Here is a 23,402-nt window from a genome sequence, read left to right on the forward strand (position 1 = left end):
CCTTTGGGTCAGCAGCAAATCTTGCACACCTCTGCCCCACCCCACATACCCAGTTCAGTGTCTTGCACCCCAACAACACTCAACATGCACTATGAGACTTATGAAAGTACTGGATTTGTTTTCAGTATTAAATACTTACTTTGCAGATCTTTTGGGCATGTGCTCCTGACAGACTGCCTCCAAAAACTGTAAAATCCTAAAAAGAAAACAATGAAATCAACATAAAATATAGTGACTAGCCAGAGATAAAGAACCAGTAAGAGGAGGAAACGGAAAGTTCAGACAAACGATCTTACAAGATTTTCAGAAGTTTAAAAATTAAGACTAAAGTGTGACATAAATTATTCCATGGAATAGTGAATAAAATATCTTAAAAGGAGTTAATGTATCATCAAGAGCAAAAGACCTAGCCTTTGCTCTACAAAAATGATTTGTAGCTCTGAGGAAAGGAAAACTTTTCATGCAGAACTAACCTGAAAAATCAGATTCAATGGATGTCAAACAGTCAGGCATTTCTACTGCTAGGAAACACTTGCTGTTTTGACAAGGGAGGTGAAAAAAGTGAATCAGAACCCTCATGCTTCCTCTTGCCTATGGATTTTCATTACCTTCTGATATAAAGGGCTTCTTGCAAGAATGACTTCCTTCCTAAAACCCCCTCAAAAAGACAGTGGGGAATTAAAAACAGACTCAGCCCATGAGGACAAAAAAGGAAGAGGAAACAGCAGCAGAAGAGACATTGAACAAATGTGAGGGGAACTGAAAGCACAAGCAGAGTATCTGACTTAGAGGGAGCAAATGGAAGCCCACACACCTGCAGAGGGAGCAACCACGAGGAGGGGACAACTCGGGAACCATGGAAAGTGGGAGGGGAGGAGGGGTGAAAAACAGACTGATGTGAAGTCTGTGTTAGGAGCAGTTAGACCCCACAGGGCCTCTCCTTCACCTTGAGAGGAGAAAGGTTTCTTCTCTAAAGAAACTTAAGCAGAAGGCTTCTGGACTCACAATCACCAGCCACAAAAGAAGACAAAGGTGAGGCTGAGAACAGCTGAGATTGGGAGCCTGTACACTGAATGTTGAGCCAGTGCTGGCCCCTCCCTTCCCATACTCTCCCACCCAGAACACACCTACAGCCAATTATCAGGCAAGAGACTGAAGCTGCTTCTCTGGAAAAACAGAAGCTCTCCAGAAAAAATGCACACAGATATTAACATTTTGGGGATCACTAAAAAAAGCTGGCTCATCACTCCCTACTCTCAGTATCCTTCAGGGCCTATTTCAAATGCCCCACTTTCCATAAAGCTTTCCCCAATCCTGGATGTGATCTTCCCTTGTCCTGAGCCCACAGCACTTGCTCGGACCCTCTCTCACCCTATCTGTAGTCACTCCTGTTCTGTCCCATTCTATCTACAAAATGATTAGCTTCTTCAGGATAAGAATTCTCTCTCAGTCATCTCCACCTCCCCCTCACCTCTACCCTACCCCATGAGCATAAGAAGTGCTCAAAAGTATCAACTGAATGAATTTTTGTATCTGCTTAACAGTTAGGAGAACACCGTGCCCACAAATCACAGTAACTTTCTTTGTTCTAGCTATCTTATTAATGGTTCCTTCTGTACAAGTTTTTGCCTAGCTCTCATAAATTACAAAAAACAGAGACGATTCCTTCTAGCTAAGCTTTTGGTAGACCCATTTATAACATTTCAATTAGCAAATGAGTATTGTCTAAATACAAATTTAAAATTAACCAAGCATAATGATTTTAATATCAAACCCAGAAAACATTTCAGGTTCCTAAACAAGCTCTATAACTTTAGGTCTGTAAAAGGGACTAAATATTTAGATTTATAGATGTATTTCTACCTCTCAGGAGAGGAAAAAAATTAAACCCAAAAAAGTATACAACATGCCCGTCGTGTTAGTTTTCTATTGCTGCTATAACAAATTACCACAAATTCAGTGGCTTGAAACAACATAAATTTAATACCTTACAGTTCTGTAATTTAGAAGTCCTACATAGATCTCATTGGGCTAAAGGGCTATGCTCCTTTCTGGAGGCTCCAAGAGAGAATCTGTCTTCTTGCCTTTTCCAACTTTTAGACCCATCTGCATTCCTTCGCTCATGACCCTCTTCCTCCACCTTCTAAGCCGACAACCACAGGTCAAGTCCTTCCCATACTACATCACTCTGACTTCCTCTTCTGCCTCTCTCTTCCACTTTTAAGGACCCTTGTGATTACATTGGGCCCACCAGGATAACCCAGAATACTCTATTTTAAGGTCAGCTGATTAGCAACATTAATTCCATCTACGAGCTTAACACCCCTTTGCCATGTGAGGTAACACATTCACAGGTTTCGGGGATTAGGACTTGGACATCTTCGGGGGCCATTATTCTGCCTACTACGTTCTCCTACAGTCTCAGTGTGAAGAAACCACATCTGTCTTGATGCAGCCTGACAAAACTTGTTTGAACACTTTCATGGACGCCCAAAACTCTGGGGCCTGTGGTTCTGAAAGTCAAGCGTCCTCGCCCAGGCTGCATCCACCGTGCTCTCTCAGGCCCACGCACTGCTGCCCTCCAGGCCACACCCAAACTGCCAACAGGAATCTCACTCACGTGGAATAAACTCCTGATTCCTGGGACTTCTAACCTGATTACTGCCCTGTGACCCTCCCCCAATCAGACTAAGGATTCTTTCTCTCTAAGAAAAAACACATAGTATGATACTCTGGACATACGCACTGAAAAACAAAGTAAATCCCTTATCTGGCCCAAACTACAGGCAAGTTTTAATTCCCCCCAAGACTGTTTTTTTCTCATATACTTTGCTCCTGGCTCTGCCCTCCAGGAACGCTCAGTCCATTGGAGTTACGAAATACCTGACTGAAGATATAAACCAATCTTCCATTGATTCGGCCCCGTCCAGTAACCACACTGTCTCCAGGAAACTGCCAGAAAAATAGAAAAATAAAGGTTAAAAACCTCAAATACTTCTTTAAATGAATCTGGCAATTATGCCCCAATGAAACCCCACCCCAATCCCGGCAAAAAGTCCACCCCAAATTCCTCAAAATTCAGTATGAATAAGGAAGATGAAGGAATCTCCCCTTCCCCTCCCAGCTCTGCAACAGCAAGCACTGGGCTACTGATTCAACAACAGAAGTGAAGGCCACTGTTGTCTTAGACCTCATCCTCCTTCCTAAAAGCAGAATAATCAAGAGACCCCCGAAGATCACCACTACTAAATGCTCACCGGAAGGAGAAGGACATATAAAGAAACATAGCAACTTCTAAAAGCCACATACCCCACCCCCAAACCTTAAAAAGGCAAACTCATCATTTTGCTTGGAATCTTGGCAATCAATATGTGGCCCATAATGGTTCAAATGGAGCCAGGTGGTTTGGTGCCAAGTTTACAAATCTTTGGTCACGAATAGCATATATACAGACCTGAAGAAAAGTGACCAAGAATGAATCCAAAGAACTCTGTGCACCCATGGAGAACAACCAATTAAAGAAGAAGTGTCAGTGACTCTAATACCAAAAACCCCAAAGCATAAAATTATGTCAAGAGGCAAGTGGTTGGCCTTTTGGGGTCTCTGGTGCCTAGACAGACCAGAGCACAATGAAAAGACATTCTCACTTTTCCTTCCAAGTTTGTCATTCTATACTGCAAGAACTCTGAACCCACAACCAGAGCCCTGGAATTGGGCCAGAGTCACACTGCATAAGGAATAGGCAGTGCACTCATCTGCAGACAAAGGGAAGTAAGTGGGGGAACCTGGAGGCCCCAGCAGTGCTTCTCCAGAGGCACTCCTGCAATTCCAGGGCCCTAACTTGAACATTTTTCAATGTATCCTGAGTCCCAGAAAGGCTTCATTAGTCTAGTGGGTAGGCCAGCAGGGCCACAGCTGGAAGGTGCAACTTGGAGGCTCACACCACCATTGTGAACAGATACCTTATTCTTATCAGCAGCCATTCCAAAATCTGCACATCTGTGTTCCACAAACATGTCACTCTCAACGAAACTGCCAGGGTCCAGCAAGAGACTGATCCGCTCTCTGGCCGTTAGCTTTCCCTAAAATGCAACAAAAATCACTCAGGGATGTCCTCATAGATAAAGTTAGTAAGCAAGGAGTGCTCATGGGAGGGCCAGGAGGACAGGTTTTTCCCCTTCACTCCTATTCTGTCAACCTGCCCAAGAGACCGGTATGATCAGTAGACTTCAGCCAATAAGGACATCAGGGCAGACAGGGTGCTCCAGGAGCCAACTGTGGAGGGCAAATAAGGAAGTAGGAGGAGGGAAATGTGGAGAGGAAAAGCGGGGCTAAGGAGAGCCTGACCCCGGAACAAGATAACTAGTTCCACAAACATTTACTGGAGACCTAAAGGACCATAAAAAGAAGAATGGAGAAAAAGGAGCTGGAAAAGTAAAGCAGGCTTAGTGAAGGGTCTGAGGCTACACCCCTAGATCCACAGGCTTCTTCTAGGGAAACCCACAGAGGCTCACCTCACTAGGGCCTAGCCCCAAAGACACTTCCAGGACTACGTGCTCCATGGGCTTCTTCTACTATCCTACATTGTCCCAAAGCAGGGCCCCCACACCTGACAATGATGCTATGGTACAGAGACAACCCCACAGCAGGGAGCGGCTGAGTAGAAAAGGAGTGGGACGGAGAATGCTCAAGAACTCACTTGAGAGGAGTAAAAAAATGCTTCTTGGAGGGGTTGAGATTGGAGCCCTCAACCTAGCAAGCACCTCCACTGCTCGGGCTCCCAAGCCCTGAAACCAAGCCAAACACCCGGGCCCACTGTCCTGCTCCTCCACCCTCAAAAAAAACACCTCAAATTGGCTATATTTTTCCCTTAAGTAGCCAAAGCCAGTGAGGTTATGTTAAACAGGCAATCCTATACGCTGTCGTGTAAAGTAGAAGTTGTTTACCAGAAAGCAATTTGGCAATATATACCAAAGTGTTAAAAATATTCGTATCTTTTGACCCAGTAATTCCATTTCTGGGAATCTATCCTATGGAAGTAGTCCAAAAACTGTTTAAAAGAGGGTGGAGTGGGGGATTTATATCAAGTCAGCCTCCTGACTAAGTCCGCTTTGGCAAAAGAAAAACAGCTTCTGGAAGCTGCATCTAAACCCACTAGGATCTGCCCCGGAAGGGGTGGAGTGATGTTCCAGGGAGGAATTGAGCAACGGGTCCTAACAGAAAGAGTGCACGGGAGCACTGACAGGCCTTTCCAGAGGATGATGTAAAATTTCCCTCACCCCAGAGCCACCCCAGAGGGAGGGAGGGAAAGCACTGCTGACACACTATCAACCAAAATTACTCCCAAGTGTCAAAAAGGAACTGTCACCTTCAGGCCCTTATCAAGTGGGAATTTACAACATCTAAATCAACAATCAATCTAGATTTAAATAAAGGGCTGGTTCAAATCTCCTCACTGAAGACCCCAGTCACATTCCCCATGCTGTGAGTTGTGCCTCAGTGCCCTTCAGAATTTCTCTTCTGCATCTTCCAGGTTATTTAATTCATCTAGCACATCAATCCAGACTCACACACGTGTCAGGGACGCACTGAGCGAGGCTCCTTTCAAGTTCCAGGTCACGGATCTGGGCCTCAGTTTCTTCTGTGATTAAATGGCCCACGCAGGGGCCGGCCAGGTGGCACAAGCGGTTAAGTGCACGTGCTGCGCTTCAGCGGCCTGGTGTTCGCAGGTTTGGATCCTGGGCGCACACCGTCGCACCGTCGCACCGCCGCACCGCTTGTCAAGCCATGCTGTGGCAGTGTCCCATAAAGTAGAGCAAGATGGGCACGGATGTTAGCCCAGGGCCAATCTTCCTCAGCAAAAAAAGAGGAGGATTCGCATCAGATGTTAGCTCAGGGCTGATCTTCCTCACCAAAAAATAAATAAATGGCTCACCCAGCATATCTCCGAAGGCAAGCTGCGATTCTCACCTCTCGCCTCCAAACCTGGGTGGTGGTGACAGTGCCTCAGCTGCTCACTGCAGCCTCATCCAGAGTAGCCTGCGCACTTCCAGAAAAACCACCTGCTTCCCACACGCACCTTTCCTACCCAGCAGGTCGATGCACACTGAGACCCTAAAGGGGTTCCGCTGGCATTCTGGGGCAGGGGTTCCACAAGCTCCCTGCGGTCACACCACACACCCCACCCCAGGTTAATGTGAAAGTCTGCCCATGTTACTTCCCTTGCCATTATGCCTCGATTTTCCTGCTTCCATAAATAGAGCAAGAACCTACCACCCCTCTTTCAGGGGGCATGAGAAAAACAAGCGGCATTTTTGTTTAAGCGCCTACTATTGCTTCACTGTCTACGCTACAATAAGATTGTGAGAGAATTACTACTATCTTCTGCTTAGAATAAATTGACTCCTAGAGATCAAGTAACTTGTCCTAAAGTTTAGAGCTGTTGAGTGGTGAGCCGACTGGAGGCCGGCCAGCTCTCTAAAACTGCAAAGGGAAAGCAGAGTGATAAAGCACAAAAGTGCTTATCCTCATTTTAGTAAAAGGCAACAGGTTCTCAAGGTGAACATTCTCGTCCCCGCCCCTCCCCGGCGCCGCGCGGATTGGCTGCGAGGCCTCGGGCGCCGCGAGGCGGGCACGCTGTGATAGGTCGAACGCAAGGGTGGGCTGGCCTGAGCCCGCTCAGGACTCACTCGCTTATGCTGCGCGTCGATGCGGCGCTGGCCTCCGCCCAGCAGCGCGGTGCGGCGCTTGTCCTCGATGCGCTCGTTAACGGAGACGGGCTGGCTGCACACGCTGCGGACCGCCGCGCGGAGACTGCTCGCTACAACGCGGAGCTTTGCTACAGCTGCCGCCACGCGCACAGCCGCCGCCATTTTTGCTTTGGCGGCACGCTCCCAGCCGACGCACCTGAGTACGCATGTGCATCAAGCGTGGGCACTGCAGAGTCTGCGCCTGCGCAGCGTGGGCGGGACTCAGGAATGCAGAACGCGCTTGGGCGGAAATCCCGAGAGTTCGAGACCCGAGATCCCGCTAGGTTTCGCCCAGAGGAGTATAGTACTGGTCCTCAGATCTTGTGCCCGCCTGGCTGCACAGAAGATGGACTTAGTCCTTGCTCTTCTCTGACTACCTAGACCTCTACTTTTGTCGTCCCACTTCCTCCAGGAAATGAACAGATAATAAGAGTTAACCAACATTTTTTTGAACACTGTGCCAGGTGTTGCATTAGCTTATTATCCTGATTTTACAGCTGAGGCCAGTGAAGCACAGAGGTAGAGTGATTTGGTCAAGAGCCAAGACTAAAGATGTGGTGGAGCCAGGATTCAAACACAGAGACATGCTGTGTGCCATATATTGAGCACGGGGCTCTTCCAGTGAATAGTTCTCAGTGTGTGGGCCCAGCAGCTTCAGCATCACCTGGGAGCCAGTGGGAAATGCAACCTTTCAAATTCCCAGATTCTATCCCAAACATAGTGAACCAAATTCTGGGGGTGCGGCCAGCAATCTGTTTCAACAGGTGACAGCTAGGTGATTTTGATGCTTGGTCGAGTATTGAGAACCACTGCTCTAGGGATTTAGAACTGAACTCCTGGGAGTTTGTCCATGTGTTTCCCCAGCTAACAGGCAGGTCGTCGAGGCAAAGAACAAGGTGTATATTTCACATTCTTAGCCACAGAAAACTGTTCAAGTTGATCATTAACCCCTCCAAGCTCCAGCTCACAGCCAGGGTCTTCATAAAGTCCAAAGTCTGGCCTGGGACTTTAGTGTTAATACAATTCAATTCAGCAAACATTTCTGAGCACCTACTATGTGCCGAGAACTAACTACCAATACTTATTACGTTTCCTGGAGTAGTAATTGTTCAGCTAGATATGCAGGGAAGCTGAGGGTCCAAGGCCTGAAGTCATGTGGCTAGATGAAGCCTACCTGTATCTTGTCTGATTCCGGAGAGGATGCTTGTGGCCCTGCAGTTGAGTCCTTGCTTTAAGGACCTCACCAACCTAAAGAGGTAGACAGACCAAGGACTGTCCTGGTAGTACGGGGGAGAATTTGGGCAAGTCTGGGTGTGTCAAGGAGACTATCTCTGAGAAGGTAACTTGCATGCCAAGGAACAGGAGTAGTGGCATGTTCAGATTCACACACACAGTTGTGTCCCCAGCTTTTGGGGGAATGATGGTAAATGAGACTGGAAAGCAATAATGGAGTTAGAGTGTGAAGAATTTTGCCGTGTTCAGAAATTGGGACTTGATTTGGGATGGAAGCAGTAGGACTCCTTTCTCCTAAAGTGCTTTGCAGATCCCTCTCCTATGGCACATCTCACACTGTGTTAAGCTTGTTTAGCTATCTTCCCAAGCCAAAGGGCAGAGACAATGGCTGGTTTGCTCACCCCCATGGCCCCTGCACCTAGAACAAGGCCCAACACATAAGAAGTCTTCAGAATGTATTTGTGGAATTGAACTGAGCTAGCAAATAGGCAATTGCATGTGGCTTGGGAGGTTTTCTCCTACACCTATGCATCTTTCCAGGCTCTGCTCAGGTATTATCTCCTCAACGCAGTCCACCCTGATCCTCCCTCTGCCTGGGTTGGGGAAAGTATTGGTCCCTCAGGGAAGCAAGGAAGTTTTTTGACTTTGAATAACCAGTGCTTAGCAGAAAGCCCAGTGCAGGATGGATCTATAAATGACTGTTAGACTGAACCTAAGTGCTCCTCCAGGTGGTTCTCTCTCCCTCCCCTTCGTCTTCCCTCTCCTCCCATTCTTCCTCCTCACTGTCCTAGTGCCCTACCCCTGGGTACTCCATACACAGTTCTATAGATCTATATTGTATTCCTCCTACCTCAGATGCAAGTCCCAGCCTAGGGTGGGGTAGGAGGAGGGTTGAACTACCCAGTAATTGCCCTCTAGAATCCTAGCATGCTCTGGACTATTTTCCTGTCCCTAGTCCCCTTGATGGGTTGCTATGTTTGAGTTACTTCTCCATTTTGAGACAGGAGTCACCCTGATCTGGCCATTTTATTCCAGTCAGTGAGCACTGTCAGCAAGGATGGATGAAATGGAAGGAAAGAGTTAATTTGGAATCAGTCACACATATTTGGGAGAGTGTGTTAGTCTGGGTCTTCTCACAAGCAGCTGCCAAGTGGGGAATTAAACATTCAAGAAATCAGTTAGGGGAACCACCTGGGAGAGAAAATGGGACCTCACCTGGGAGAGGCTGAGAGAACTCTCCAACTGCAATGCAAGTCTGACCCCCAGTCAAGGGGAGAGAGAAGGAAGAAAGGTGGCTGGGAGCTTCTTAGACTACTGTGCAGTTTTAAGGGAAATTCAGCAAGGCTGTCAAGGAGTCCTAGAGCCAAAGTATTCCTGCCCTGTTCGTCTGGGAGCAGCCTGTGAGAGGTGTGGCCTCAGCACAAATTCAGCTGTTAATTTTGGAACAGCAGCTGGGACTCTCAGTCAGTTCTGCCCAGTACAGTCCAGGTGTCTTCTTACCTCACAGAATTTGGGGTGTTTAGGAGTAAAGGATGTGAGAGAGAGGAGATTTTGGAGAGCAGCTGCCATCCATGTGGGGAGAGGACTTTTATTTCTTGTGCTTTGTGAATGCACTTCTCTCCTTAGTGTTTTATTTTAAAAACTGAAGGAAAAAACTGAAGTACTTTAAATTCACTTTTTTTTCCTGGTCTGTGTTTCTTTGTCTGCTGAGATTGGGTTACAAGATCCCTGGTTTAAAATCTAGTTAAAATTGTCCTTAAGACCTGGAACCTCATTTTCCCCAGACCACACACATTTTCCAAGCCATCTTCAAAATTCTTCATCTTTTCTGACTCCTTGGGCTCTGTGGGAAATGAGCAGAGCTGGCCTCTTTTTCCAGAGGCGCTTCTAGACCATTCTTCTACTCTTGCTGCACTGCTCTTCCTTTGAAGTTTATGCCATCTGTTGGTACCACCCTTTCAGCACTCTCTGACCTCCACAATACACCCTCCGCTCCCTTCTTTTCTTTCTGCTGTGATTTCCACATCAGGCTCACTTTTTCCCACTACCTGCAATGTTCTCCAGAGAAACAGAACCATTGGGATATATATATGGAGATTTATTACAAGAATTGGCTCATGCAGTTATGGAGGCTGGGAAGTCCCACAGCGTGCTGTCTGCAAGATGGACCGAAGGAATTAGTGAAAAAAAAAGAAATAAAAAGCATTCCAATTGAGAAGGAAGAAGTGAAACTGTCGCTATTTGCAGATGACATGATATTATATGTAGAAAATTCTATATACTCCACCAAAAAGAAAATGTTAGAACTAATAAAAAATTCAGCAAAGTTGCAGAATACAAAATCAATATACAAAAATCTGTTGCATTGCTATACACTCATAACAGATTCTCAGAAATAGAAATTAAGAAAACAGTCTCATTTACAAGTGTGTCAAAAAGAATAAAATACCTGGGAATAAATTTAGCCAAGGAGGTGAAAGACCTATACACTGAAAACTATAAGAAATTAATGAAAGAAATTGAAGAAAACACAAATAAATGGAAAGATATTCTGTGCATATGGATTGGAAAAATTAATATTGTTAAAATGTCCATACTACCCGAAGCAATCTACAGATTCACTGCAATCTCTATCAAAATTCCAATAGCATTTTTCACAGAAATAAAACAAATAATCTTAAAATTTGTATGGAACCACAAAAGACCCTGAATGGCCAAAGCAATCTTGAAAAGAAGAACAAAGCTGGAGGCATCACACTCCCTGATTTTGAACTATATTACAAAGCTACAGTAATTAAAACAGTATGGTATTGGCATAAAAACAGACACATAGATCAACAGAACAGAATAGAGAGCCAGAAGTAAACCCACATCCTAACCAGACTGTTCTTGTGGCATATATGTGTTCAGAACTGTGATATACTAGGTACATCTTGCTGGAATAGTAGAAGATATGAAAAGGATTTGGATTTGAAGAAAAAGTGCTTGAGTTTACAAGAACAGTTCCAGTATTGCCTTCTGATATACTGATTCTACTGCCCTTGAGGATGCCCATTCCCATTTCAACCAAAAGAGCCTTAGTGATTCCATTTCTAGATAGTGGATTGTATTTAAGGTAAAATTCAGCCATGATACAAGAAATACTCTTTCTTTTTTCCTCATCCTCCTTCTTCCTAGCCCCCTTCCAACTGCTTAGAAAGTTCTAAGACCAGAGTCATGGTACTAGATTTAAAAATGTTTCTTTTCATTAGTGGCTTCTTTTCCTAACTTCTTTTTCTTTTATAATTCCTGCTACATTTCTAAAAGGCTATAAGAATTATGATAATTTCACAACTATTTCTATTATAATGGATGATTTTAAGCATTTGGTATGAATTATGCTGTTCTGAAGCAATTAAGTTTAACATCTAGAAACTGGAAAAAATTAACTATTCATATATGACTCTCCACTGGATTATAAGCTTTTTTAGGATAAAGATTTTATGATTTTTATTTCTGTATTTCCAGTGCCTAATGGTTTCTGATACATGAAAGGTATTCAATCACTGAATAAACTTGGTCTCTCCCTACTTCAGTTTCTCTGGGGAACTGGAATTATCTGACCCTCGGCTCCATCACTAGAGACAGCTGCTTTCTCATGGAGCATGGGAAACCTATATGGTTTCCTGAGAGTGTTGTTGACATTTGAGAGGTACTTATTGGGGAACATCAAAAGTAATAAAGATAATTAGGGTATGGTTCATCCCATCCAACTCCCCCCAAAATTTCAACCTTGTGATTGATGCAAGTGTGACCCTGAGTGAATGAGAAAAAGAAGGAAGGAAGATTGAGAAGCATCATCTTTGCAGTGCAGTGTAAGGAAAGTCAGCAAGAGAACTGAATGAAGTGATGCCACCATGCACTCTCTGCTATCACACTGGGTTTGTTATTTTGTCAAGAAGGAAGGAAGGAAGAGGGAGGGAGGGTAAGAGAGAAAGAAAGAGAAATCAAGAAAGGAGGAAAAGGGAAGGACAAGAAAGGAAAAGAAAAACACATACTCTTTGAAGCCTTAGAAAACAGCTGCAACCACAGAACTCTCTTTACAACCCGTTTTTTATGTTGGATAAAGCATATTTATATGTAGGAAAGGATTAGGTAAATATGGATGTACTCTTCACTTCCAGGATCAGTCATAGGCTAGAAAAGGCCATAGAAAGAAGCACTGCAGTAATTAGGAGTTGGTGAAGGGTTTCTGATGCAGTGGAAAAATATGCTTTGATGCTATCAGAACTGAATTCCAAGTGACACTCCACAAGGAGCATGACTGGGAATGTCAGTCAATCTCTTTGAGTTGCAATTTTTCTATTTATAAATGCCAATAATAATAATGACCCTGTAGAATAGTTGGAAGGATTAACTTAAGTATGATAGCATACGTAAAGAGCCTATCACAGTGCTGCCTGTGCACCAGGTGCTTAATAAATGGTCATCCCATTTATTAGTTTGGGAGGAGAGTCCAGTGTAGATGGGAAGGATAGTGTAGATGGAAACTGATTTTGGACATCTAAAAAAGAAAATTAATTATTGGAAGGAAAGAATGTCAAGAAGGCTGGAGAAAAGTCAAAAAGCAAGTGAATCTAAAAGCAGAAAAACACAGCCAAGGTCATGCCACAAGAACAGTCTGGTTAAGACATTGATCTAAAAACCTCTGTTGCCAGATCCTGCTGCCACTGCCCCTGGATTCTCAAGGCCATACCACCACTGTGAATAGTTTCTATATTGTCATGTATCTTTGCATTACTCCCACATTCAGAGTCTTGAGTGGGAATGCGTCAGATTGTCAGAGACTAAGTAACATGCCCACACCCCAGCATGAGAAGGATCTAACCCGTTTGGCATCAAGAGTCCCGTAATGGGAGACTCCCGCTAAATAAAAGGGAGTTAAGATGGTGAGTAGCCAAAAAAGGACAAATGATTTCTTTATTATTTAGAATAATGCTAGCAACTGTAACAAACAAATTCCCAAATGATTTCTTTATTATTTAGAATAATGATAGCAACTGTAACAAACTCCCAAATTTCAGTGACCTAACATAATAGAAGCTTATTGTTCGCTCATGTAACATTCCAGTGTAGGTGTTCCTCCACATAGTGGGCAGCTTTCCTCCACGTGGTGGTTCAGGGACCCAGGCCTCTTCCATCTTGCGGCCTCACCCGCCCTAGAGTCCTCTGTATTCAACTGGAGAATGGGGAAGCAGATAAGTGGAAGAGGAGTCCTGCTTCTTAAAGACCCCAGCCACCCCTGGATACAGGGGGAATCTTGGCAGTGTAGTTCCTGGTGGCCAGCCACTTTCTAGTAACAACTCCACACTACAGAAGGGGGGGTCACAAACTTTTGGTTGACGGTTAGCTGTCTATGGCACACCCTCTACTTGATCAATGCATGTGGTAAAATGTATGAGGGGTGGGGCAGGGAACTGAGGATTAAAGGACCTTGAGAGGATGGGGAACCGTTTTGAGTAGGGGCTTTGTGGAGTAGGGAAAGGGATAGTGCACTAGCAAGTTTAAGTAGAGACCATCAATCCTGGGGTGCAGGATTGTCTGAACAACTCAGCACATCTGACAATTTCTTTCCTATGATGGTTGAACCAAACTCCTTTGTGCAGGGCACTTGGTGAAGTGCAGAGGTTGGCAAGGGTGACGTAATGGTGACTATCTCCAAAAGACTTCTAAACTAATTGGGGAGATGTGTACATAGAAATACATTTTGTTTTGGGAAGTGTCAGATGAGTGGTGGAGGGAAGTGCTATAAAAGTTCAAAGCAGGAAGTTATCACTGACAGCTGGGGGCTTAGGGCAGGTGTTTGGTCAGGTCCTCCAAGAGGCTGATGCCAAGACAGAATTGAATGTGTAAGAAATGTATTAAGTAAATGACTGTAAGAGAAAATGGGGAGAGGCAGGGGAGTCCAGAAGACCCTTCAGACTGAAAATATAAGGTGAATCTGACCCAGAGTGAAGGAGAGGGGAAAGATGGAAGCCAGGCTGGATGGAAGCCTCTTAAACTGTAGAACAGGGTAAGGAAAGTGGAGCAAGACCATCAGGGAGTCTTTGAACAAAATCACCCGCCAGATGAGTCCCATGTCTCCCAGGAATGGGCCGCTTCAGTTTCCCTGTCATACTCAGTCATTGACTGAGAGAAGCCTGCAAAATGCACGGCCTCGGAGTGAATCCAGCCATGGATTTCAGAGGGCAGCTGCTGGGGCCCTTGGTCAGTTACACTCCTTGCAATGGGAAATCTGAGAGGTACATTCCCATGGCCACCACAGTCTACCCTTTGCCCCACATAGACCTACCTCTTCCCAAAGGTTTGGGAAGCAGTTCCTCTATGGTTCCTGTGGGCCTTTCTTCCTGAGGGGAAACTCAGAAGAGGGTGTTTAGTGGAACAAACTACAGCCTCTGTTGCTGCAGTTGATCTCAGGGCCACAACTGGTACTCATCCTCTCCGTCCTTCACTATCCATTCTCAAATCCCCTCACCCTCAGTGATCATCTCGGCAGGTCTTGGTGACTTACCCAATGATGTGACCTGAATTTTCAGTCTGAAAGGGTCTGAACCATTGATAATCATACCTTTCTCAGGCCGGGGTTGCTTCATATGTCCATTCATGGTTACGACAAAGCAAGAGAGTACCGGGAGGCACCCAGGTGGATGGCCTGGTTTCCTCATGTGTTCCTCCTTGTCCCCATTGTGCAAAAGCAGCCCTCCTGCTGATCGATGTCAATTACTTTTGCTGGATGGTGATTCTTCTTACCTGCTGGTTCCTGGATACGCAGAGTTCAAAGTGCCCTGACAGCAGCTGCAGCTTGTAATTCAATGGGATCCTTGCTGTATCCTCTGGCAAATGTGTTCCCTCTTTGGGCTCTAGGACCTCTAACTCTGCAGAGTCAAGAGTTGTGGGGACAGGAAGCACAAAATCCTTCAGTGAGGCACTGGGTGTGATAACAAGTGAGATCACTCCTGCTTCTATCTCTTGGTTCCCAGATCCATGTATTCTTCCAATTGAAGACACTTCACCACATAGAGGTCTCTGATTTAGTATTACACTGTGTCTTGAAGGAGGGCAGCCCACCCACCCAGACTGCTGCCTCTATACTGTACTTCAGTGCCCTTAGAAGGCCATTCCAGACCTGTCTTGGCCGAGCATTCTAACGTCTCTGGAGCTCTGCTTCTCTAACAATTAGGTCTTCATCCTACTGCTCAGCTATGTATTCCCTGCCCTGACAGACATAAAGGCCTCTTTGTAAGTATCCCAAAGGCCCTATGGCTCTCTCATTAAACCAAAAACTGCTTGTTAATGGCCCTTAGTCTCTCATGATTTCTCTGCAGGGCATCAATACAACTTGGTAGTAACCACCCAATTTTACTATCTTTGTAAGCATTGTTTTCTCCCATGTTTTTCAAACGTCTGCATCATCACATCTGCCACAGTACTCCCCTCCACTGGGACATCTCCCGAGGTTAACACTAGTGAAATCTTTATTAGCTGAAGTACTACCTTCTGCCGGGAACTACCTATGCCCCACCTACTAACAAGGGTGGCATCCTTTTTGCCTGATAGGCAGTAGATGAACCAGTCCAAATTCCTATCTTACCTAAAGATGTGGTACATCTATACACAATGGAATATTATTCAGCTGTGAGAAAGAAGGACATCTTGCCTTTTGCAACAACATGGATGGACTTTGAGGACATTATGCTAAGTGAGATAAGTCGGACAGAGAAAGACAAATACTGTATGATATCACTTATATGTGGAATCTAAAAAAGCCAAACTCATAAAAACAGAGAGTAAAATGGTGGTTACCATGGGATGGGGGTGGAGGCTAGGGCAGATGTAGTTTAAGGGTACAAACTTACAAGGAGTAGTAAATAAGTCCTAGAGATGTAATGCACAGCAGAGTGAATACAGACAACAATATTGTGTTATAATCATCAAACTTGCTAAGAGACTAGATCTTTATTCCAACCACTAAATAGAAATGACAATTATGTGACACGATAGAAGTACTAATTATCACTACACGGGCAGTCATATTACAATATATAAATGTATCAAATCAGCATGCTGTACACCTTAAATTTACTAAGGTTATATGTCAATATATTTCAGTAAAAAAACAAAACCCAAATTCCTATCTAACCATTTGTTTTCTTGGACAACTCCTGGTACCATTTGTGTTAGTCAGGGTCCCTGAGAAGGGGATGCAAGACAGAATTAACTGTACAATAAATTTATTAGATGAAATGCCTATGAGAGAAAATGAGGAGGCAAATAAGGGAGGCTGAGAGAGCCATCAGACTACAATGCAAGTCTGACCCTGAGTGAAGGAATGAAGGAAGGAAGGACGACTGGATGGAAGCATCTTAGACCTTAGTTTGACAAGGCTGTTTGTGATTTCCCAAAGTCACCTGTCAGAGGAGTCTGGCATCTCCCAGAATGAGCCTGTCTTAGTATCTCTGCCATGCTCAGTCACTGGCTGGGAGCAGCCTGTAGGAAGCAGAGCCTTGGTGCAAACACAGTGACGAATTTCAGAGGGCACTAGCTGGGGTCCTCAGTCACTTATGCTCATTGCAGTCAGAGATCTGAGAGGTATATTCTCATGGCCATCACGGCAATCTTCATGGAGGAGGTGAAATAGGGTCAGGGCCAAGAAAATAAATAGGATTTTGATAAGTGGTAATGGGCAGAAGATACATCCAAAGATGATGGGTAGGCAGAGTGTACTATGTGTTCTAGATAAAATAAATAGGGCAGCTTATCTGCAGGACACTTTATCTAAAAGGCTCATTTTAGCGGTGTCATGGGAAAAAATGATGGAAAGATAGGTAAAGATAGAATTGTTGTGTTGAATACCAGGGTAAGAAATTTAGACTCTGTTCTATAGGTATTGGGAAGCCAAGGGCATATTATATCTACATTTTACCTAACCTCTCAGCAGCGTTGAATACTAATGATTACTCTCTCTTTTTTTACTTCCTCCTTTGTGAAAAATTCCCTTGGCTTCTTCGACATAATATACTTCTAGTTTTCCTCCTATATCATTGGCCACTCATTCTCAGTCTCCTTTATGCAGTTCCTCATGACTTTAAAGTAGGTGATTTGCCCAGGAGAGAATATAAATAGAGAAGAGCAGAAGTCTAAGGATAGAATTAATTAATTAGTTAGTTAATTAATTAATCCATCCAGGCAAATATTTCATGGTTATGCCACTTCAAACCTAAACTCTTTAATGGCTTCTCAATGTTCGTATGATAAAGACAAAAATTTTTAACGTGGCCTATAAGACCCTGCATGGCCTGGATCCCACCAATCTCTATGACTCATCTAGTACCATCCCCCCAATTGCTCTGCTCCAGCCACACCGGCCTTCTGTTAACCCCTTACAATCACCGAGTTTCCCCTTCTGCAGGGTCTTTGCCTTCACTGGGTGGAAGGTTCATCTCTCCCCTTTTCAGTAGTTAATGTCTACTCATCCTCATATTTCAATTTGACACTTCCTTAAAGAAGTCTTCCCCGACTTCTTTAACTAAATCAAATCCTTCTCTTACATGTCTCCTAGTACCAAGCTCCTTTTATTTGTAATTATCAAAGTTGTCATTTTATATTTATTTGTGTGAATATTTGATTAATGTCAGTCTTGTCAATCTCTCCAACTATACTGTAAAGGTACATGAGGGCAAGGTATTTGTGTCTGTATTTTTGTTTTTCTTATATCACTTAGGACAGTGACTGAAACATACTTAGCATAGTACCTTAAATAATGAATGCATAAATGAATGAACAGTAGTTCTTGACCAGAGGAAGGTGGTGATATTTGTGCAAGATAGAGTTTTATATAGCTTAATAAGTCAATACTGGGTAGGATGAATTATATGTCTGGGAGACTTACATTAGAGGGTCTGGCTTGAAGTCAACTGTAAGTTTGAGGTGAAGAAGGTACATTAGGGTAAAGGCTAAGTTGCTGTATAAAAGAACCCCTAAATACTATGGCCTAAATAAAATAGAAGTTTATTTCCCTCCCATAGATGTTTTCAGTGTATTCACTGGAGTGTTATTATTAATAACCTTAGTTATTGTCCAATAATAATGTCTAACAATAGCAGAATACTTAAATAGGTTGCAGTATTGCTATTCAATGGACTATCATCACCTGTTAAAAAGTCACATTGTAGAACAGTGGCTCTAACACTTCTGTGTACATCAGAATTACCTGGCGGGCTTGTTAAGACACAGCCTGCTGGGCTCCCCCTGAGTTTCTAATTCAGTAGGTCTGGGGTAGTGTGCAAGAGTTTGCGTTTACAAGTGCTTGGGTGATGCTGATGCTGCCAGGGACCACAATTTGAGAAGCACTGTTGTAGAAGAAAATTTAACCACATGAAAAAATGCTTATGGCATAATGTCAAGTGAAAAAGAAAAGGTTCCCAAATAGAATTATATTCAAGATCTCTTTTTGGTAGAAAATATATATGTATTTGTACACATAAATAGAGGTCTGTAAAGACATACAAATTGTTAACAGGTAGATTTATAGGTGGTCTTTTTTGTTTGTGTTTGCAAATTGTTTACAATTAACATTTGTAATAAGGTAGCTTGTTGTTTTACTTTTTCTTGTGGTAAAATACATATAAAATAACATTTACCATCTTAACCATTTTTAAGTGTACAGTTTAGTGATATTAAATACATTCACATTGTTGTGCAACCATCACTATCATCCATCCCCATAATTCTTTTCATCTTGTAAAACTGAAACTCTATACCCATTAAACAATAACTCTCCATTATCCCACCCCCCCAGCCCCTAGAAACCACCCTTCTACTTTCAGTCTTTATGAGTTTGACTATTCTAAGTACCTCCTGTAAGTGGAATCACAATAATCATAATAAGAAAAAGAATTGACAAGACTTGTTGGGGGGAGTGGTTAAAGTGGTAATTCCAAGGTTATAAGCTTTAAGGAAAGAGAGAGTGATGGCATGATGACAGAATAGAGAAGAGCAAAGTGAGATCTGATTATTGGGAAAACGATGATAAGTTTGGTTTTGGATATTTAAATTTTAAGGTGATTGCAGGATATCTAGGTGAAGATGGAAGCAAGAAGCTAGAGATGTGAATCTGAATCTCAAAATAGATGTCAAAGTAGAGAGAGATTTTTTGTGTGAGGAAGATCAGCCCTGTGCTAACGTCTGCCAATCCTCCTCTTTTTTTGCTGAGGAAGACTGGCCCTGGGCTAACATCCGTGCCCATCTTCCTCCACTTTATATGGGACGCCATCACAGCATGGCTTGCCAAGCGGTGCGTCAGTGTGTGCCCAGGATCCGAACTGGTGAACCCCGGGCCGCTGCAGCAGAGCACGCACACTTAACCACTTGCGCCTCTGGGCCGGCCCCAAAGTAAAGATATTGATATAATAGTTATTCAAGAAGAAGGGATAGTTCAATTCATTAGAGTGAGTGGATGAGTTGCCAGAGTGAGAGAGTATGAAATAAGAAGGGCTAAAGGCTGCGGCCTGAATTCATGCATTCAATCACTCATTCATTCATTCAAAAATAAATGAGCTAATACTTCAGGCCCTCAAAAAACTTATAGTCTAATAAGTGAGACAGAAATGTAAATAGCTGATTTCAATTTAGGGGCATCTTTAATATCAAATTGAAATGGAAGGAAATAATCCACAAATGAGAAAGTGAATGCACAGAAGTAGGAAAACTCAGACAGTGCAAAATCACAGAATACTAGAGAAAAAAATGTTTTAGGAAGAAAGATCTAATGAATGATAAAATTTTTTCAGAGCTGTCAAGGAAAATAAGTGTTAAGATGTGGTATAGTAGGTTGATATTGTTGAATGGTACCTTTCCTTTGTTCTAGAATTGGAACTTAGGGCCCACAGCTGAGGACAATGAAACTGAGAACCTCAATTGTTGCAGCTGTCTTCCTCAGGACTAAGAGGCAACAAACCAGCCCTGCCACCACCAGCCACCACCCCAACCCTCTCTCTCTTTCCAGTTCATAGAAAAAGAGAGAAGAAATAGAGAGTCAGAATCCAGCCTTGTTGTTGTATGTTTATGGCAAGAGGCTTTTTGTTCTCCCAGGGAAGCTGTGCTTTTTCTCTACTCCCATTGCCAAGGGAGGTTGGCATGGGGGTGGGTGGGAAGGGGAGGCTGACTTCTTGGTTGAATGTATTCTTTGGCAGGAGACTTGATCTGAGCAAATGGAAAGGAGCTGGAGAGAGATGTGAAACAGTGATTGGGGGTGGGCTATGGACTAGTTTAAACTCCCACTATCTCTCATAGCAAGGATGAGTATTTCCTGTTAGATGGGCCCTGTGGAAGGTAGCTGGGATTGAGTCATTGTGGCAGTTCCCCATTTAAGGAAGCTATCACCAGGTAAGATGGTCCTTGCAGCAAGAGGCTATGGGATAGAGTGCTGAGAGTGTGACCTGAAGAGGCCCTGGAAGTGGCCAAGCCTGAGATACTTTCCCATGTGAGGGCATATGTGAGTGGACACCCAGAAGTAGTCCTAGAAAAATGCAAACACATGCCCTAAGAGAGACTCTGCACTTGGATGCCTGCCACTCAGAACTTTACTTGCCAGTGAATGTTAGACAGAGAAGCAGTGGTAACCATCAGAGCAAGAACTGCAGTCCTTCCCAGTGGGGCAGCCACTTGTCCAGGTCCACCCTGATTATTTGCAGGGCCTAAGGCAAGAGTACAAATGGCAGCCCACATACCATATGTCTAAATATTTACAAGTTATAAATCAAACTTACAAACTTTTAAATAAAATATGTTTCATCTTCCTACTTTGACAAATATATTTTCAAAACAACATGGAGGGCCAGGTTTGAATTGAGAATTATTGAAATCCTTGGAGTTTCGCATCAGAATGTGGCAGAAAAGGTAGCATTGGTCTCCCAACCATGGCTCCTGGCCCACCTCCCTTTTCTTCCTACACTGACCCTTTCTCCTTCTTCAAAGATCTCAACACGCTCACTTCAACCCAGACATCCAATCTGTAATACCAATTGCTGTCCCTTGGCCACCTCTTAGCCTCTTGAGCAAATCTCCTTGGCTCTGTGGACTCCTCTACTTGACAGGAGGAGAGGCGTTACCAGAGTTGCCCTTCTAGGCTTGGGTCTAAGAGCACTACACCTGTCCCTTTTCCTCTCCTATTTGTGCCAACATACCAGAGGAGCTGGATCTTGAAGAGTGAAGGGAGAGGAAGAGATGAGATTTTAAAATATTTTGTAGCAGAAACTGCTAGTTGCTGAAGCTTCAGTAGCCGTCTTGGACTAAAAGATAACCTTAAAAGTAGATGTATTTGGATGGTGGAGCATAAGGACAGAGCCTGGGACTCGGATGACAGTGGATCTGCCATACCACCTGTGCATGGCCTACCTCTGGACTTTTTTTTTAACGTGAGAGAAGTAAATTTCTATTTGGTTTAAGCATTGTTATTTTAGGTTTTCTGTGATTTCAGCCAAACCTAATCCTGATTCAAAGTTTTAAACTAGACTGGACTTTATTAACTGGAAAGTTATAGAATCTACCCAAGATGTAATACAGGGACAAGAAAGGACAATTTAATATAGCATTGTTGAAAGTAGGGTCAAACAGTACAGAACCTCTGTGGGGGTTTTGAAGAATATAGTTTCAGTAGAGTGGTGGAGACAGAAATCTGATTTCAAGAGATTAAAAAGTTAGTGGTTAATGAAAAAATTGAAATAAGGTTGACTTCTTCTGAAAGTTTGACAGATTAAAGGAAGAGAGAGAAGATGTGGTCTGAGAGATGATTTTTGAAGCATATGGCATAGCTAGGCAGAACTGGGGAATATAGCAACAAAGGGTGGTGGGCTGAAGAAGTAACACTTGGGAAAACCACGGAGCAAAGCCCTGGAGAAAGCCAGAAACAGAAGGAGAGAATGAGAGATAGGGAATTATGGAATATTTTACTGTTGAGAAGAAGGAGATCCTGATTTTCTTCTTAAAGTAGAGGTAAGGTCCTTTGCTAAGAATTGGAAGGCAAGGTGAGATGGGGGTTCAAAGACTTGGGGATGTGAAAAAGGTTTGGAACAGCCCCACACCGTGGCTAAGAAAGGACTAGAGCTTTCAAATAAGACTTCAGTAGTAAAAGAAGCTACCATTTGTGATGCCTATTATATGCCAGTTATTTTGCTAGATGCATTATACACATTACCTCACTAAAAGTGGAAAATCTTTCCAGTTGCTGTCTGTCTCTAAGACTGTTCCTTCTGTGTTTCTTTTGGGGATCCCCTTCCCTGCTCTTTATTTAAATATTGGTGGTCCTCAGGGTTTCATTCTTAGCCTTCTCTTCTTACTCTCTCGGTAATCTCTCTCTCTCCCATGATTTCTGTGGCCATCTGTGTGCTGCTGACTCCCAAGTCTATACCTCCAATCTAGATCCCTTTCCCCTAAACCCAGAGTACCAGACTCATTTATCCAGCTGCCTAGTGGACATTTCATTTGGATGTCCCACACCACTTCAAACTGTACTTGTCCAAAACCTGCTTTCATCATGTCCCTCCAAACCTATTTTTCCTGCTGAGTTCCCTATCTCCGTGAATTTCTAGAATAGTGTTAAGAGTAGAGAAGCCATCCAGACAGCATGGATTCAATTCTCATCTCACACTAACTGTGTGACCTTGAACAAATTACTAGACCTCTATGCCTTGGTTTCCTCATATGTGAAATAGGGATGATAATAATAGTACCTACCTCATAGGGTTGTTGAGAAGATTAGTGGGTTAATATATTTAAAGGATTTAGATCAGTGCCTGGCACGTGGTAAGGGCATGTAAGTGTTTGTAATTGCCAGAGTTAGAGAACTTGGATATCATCTTTGTCCCTCATTTTCATATCCCACCATTCACCAAGTCTTATCGATTCGGTCTTCTTAATGTCTCTCATCCCTCACTGCTTCCATCTTAGCTTGATGCCCAAGAACAAGGGTCAGCAAATTTTTTATGTAAAAGGCCAAATAGTAAATATTTAGGCTTTGTAGCTTGCAACTACTCAGATCTGCTGTAGTCGTGCAAAAGAAACTCTAGACAATTCATAAATGATTAAGCATAGCTGTGTTCCAATAAAACTTTATTTATAGACACTGAAATTTGAATTTCATATAATTTTAATGTGTTGTAAAATATTATTATTTTTAAAAACTATTTAAAAATATAAGAAACAATCTTATCCCATGTGCCATACACAAATAGGCAAGATGCCAGATTTGGCCTTTGGACCATAATTTGCCTGGGCAAGATCATCTTTTGGTGAAATACTACCATAGCTTTTTAATTGGTTGCTCAGCTTCTAACCTTGCATTCCCCCCAAATCTATTTTCCATGATGCCCCATTACCCTCAGG

At 43.4% G+C, this 23,402-nt stretch overlaps 1 protein-coding gene across 5 annotated transcripts in view; it reads right to left on the reverse strand.

Annotated features, from left to right (window-relative positions):
* PCCB (propionyl-CoA carboxylase subunit beta) overlaps positions 1–6,904 on the reverse strand; it is a 76,152-nt gene extending 69,248 nt beyond the window's left edge. For 2 of the 5 annotated variants that reach the window (XM_087430528.1, XM_087430529.1), the window contains exons 1-4: positions 6,690–6,903; positions 3,963–4,082; positions 2,884–2,952; positions 140–196 (exon numbers count right to left, since the gene is read on the reverse strand). In XM_087430528.1, coding sequence (XP_087286654.1) covers positions 140–196; positions 2,884–2,952; positions 3,963–4,082; positions 6,690–6,872 — 429 coding nt within the window. In that variant the 5' untranslated portion in view covers positions 6,873–6,903. Of the gene's footprint in view, positions 1–139; positions 197–2,883; positions 2,953–3,962; positions 4,083–6,689 lie in introns of all 5 variants that reach the window. The other 3 variants (XM_087430531.1, XM_004419342.3, XM_087430530.1) reach the window with 3 other exon arrangements.
* Between the last annotated feature and the right edge of the window lie 16,498 nt (positions 6,905–23,402).

Source organism: Ceratotherium simum, chromosome 5, assembly GCF_057802395.1.
Source record: "Ceratotherium simum simum isolate JZ-2026a chromosome 5, ASM5780239v1, whole genome shotgun sequence".
NCBI lineage: Eukaryota > Metazoa > Chordata > Mammalia > Perissodactyla > Rhinocerotidae > Ceratotherium > Ceratotherium simum.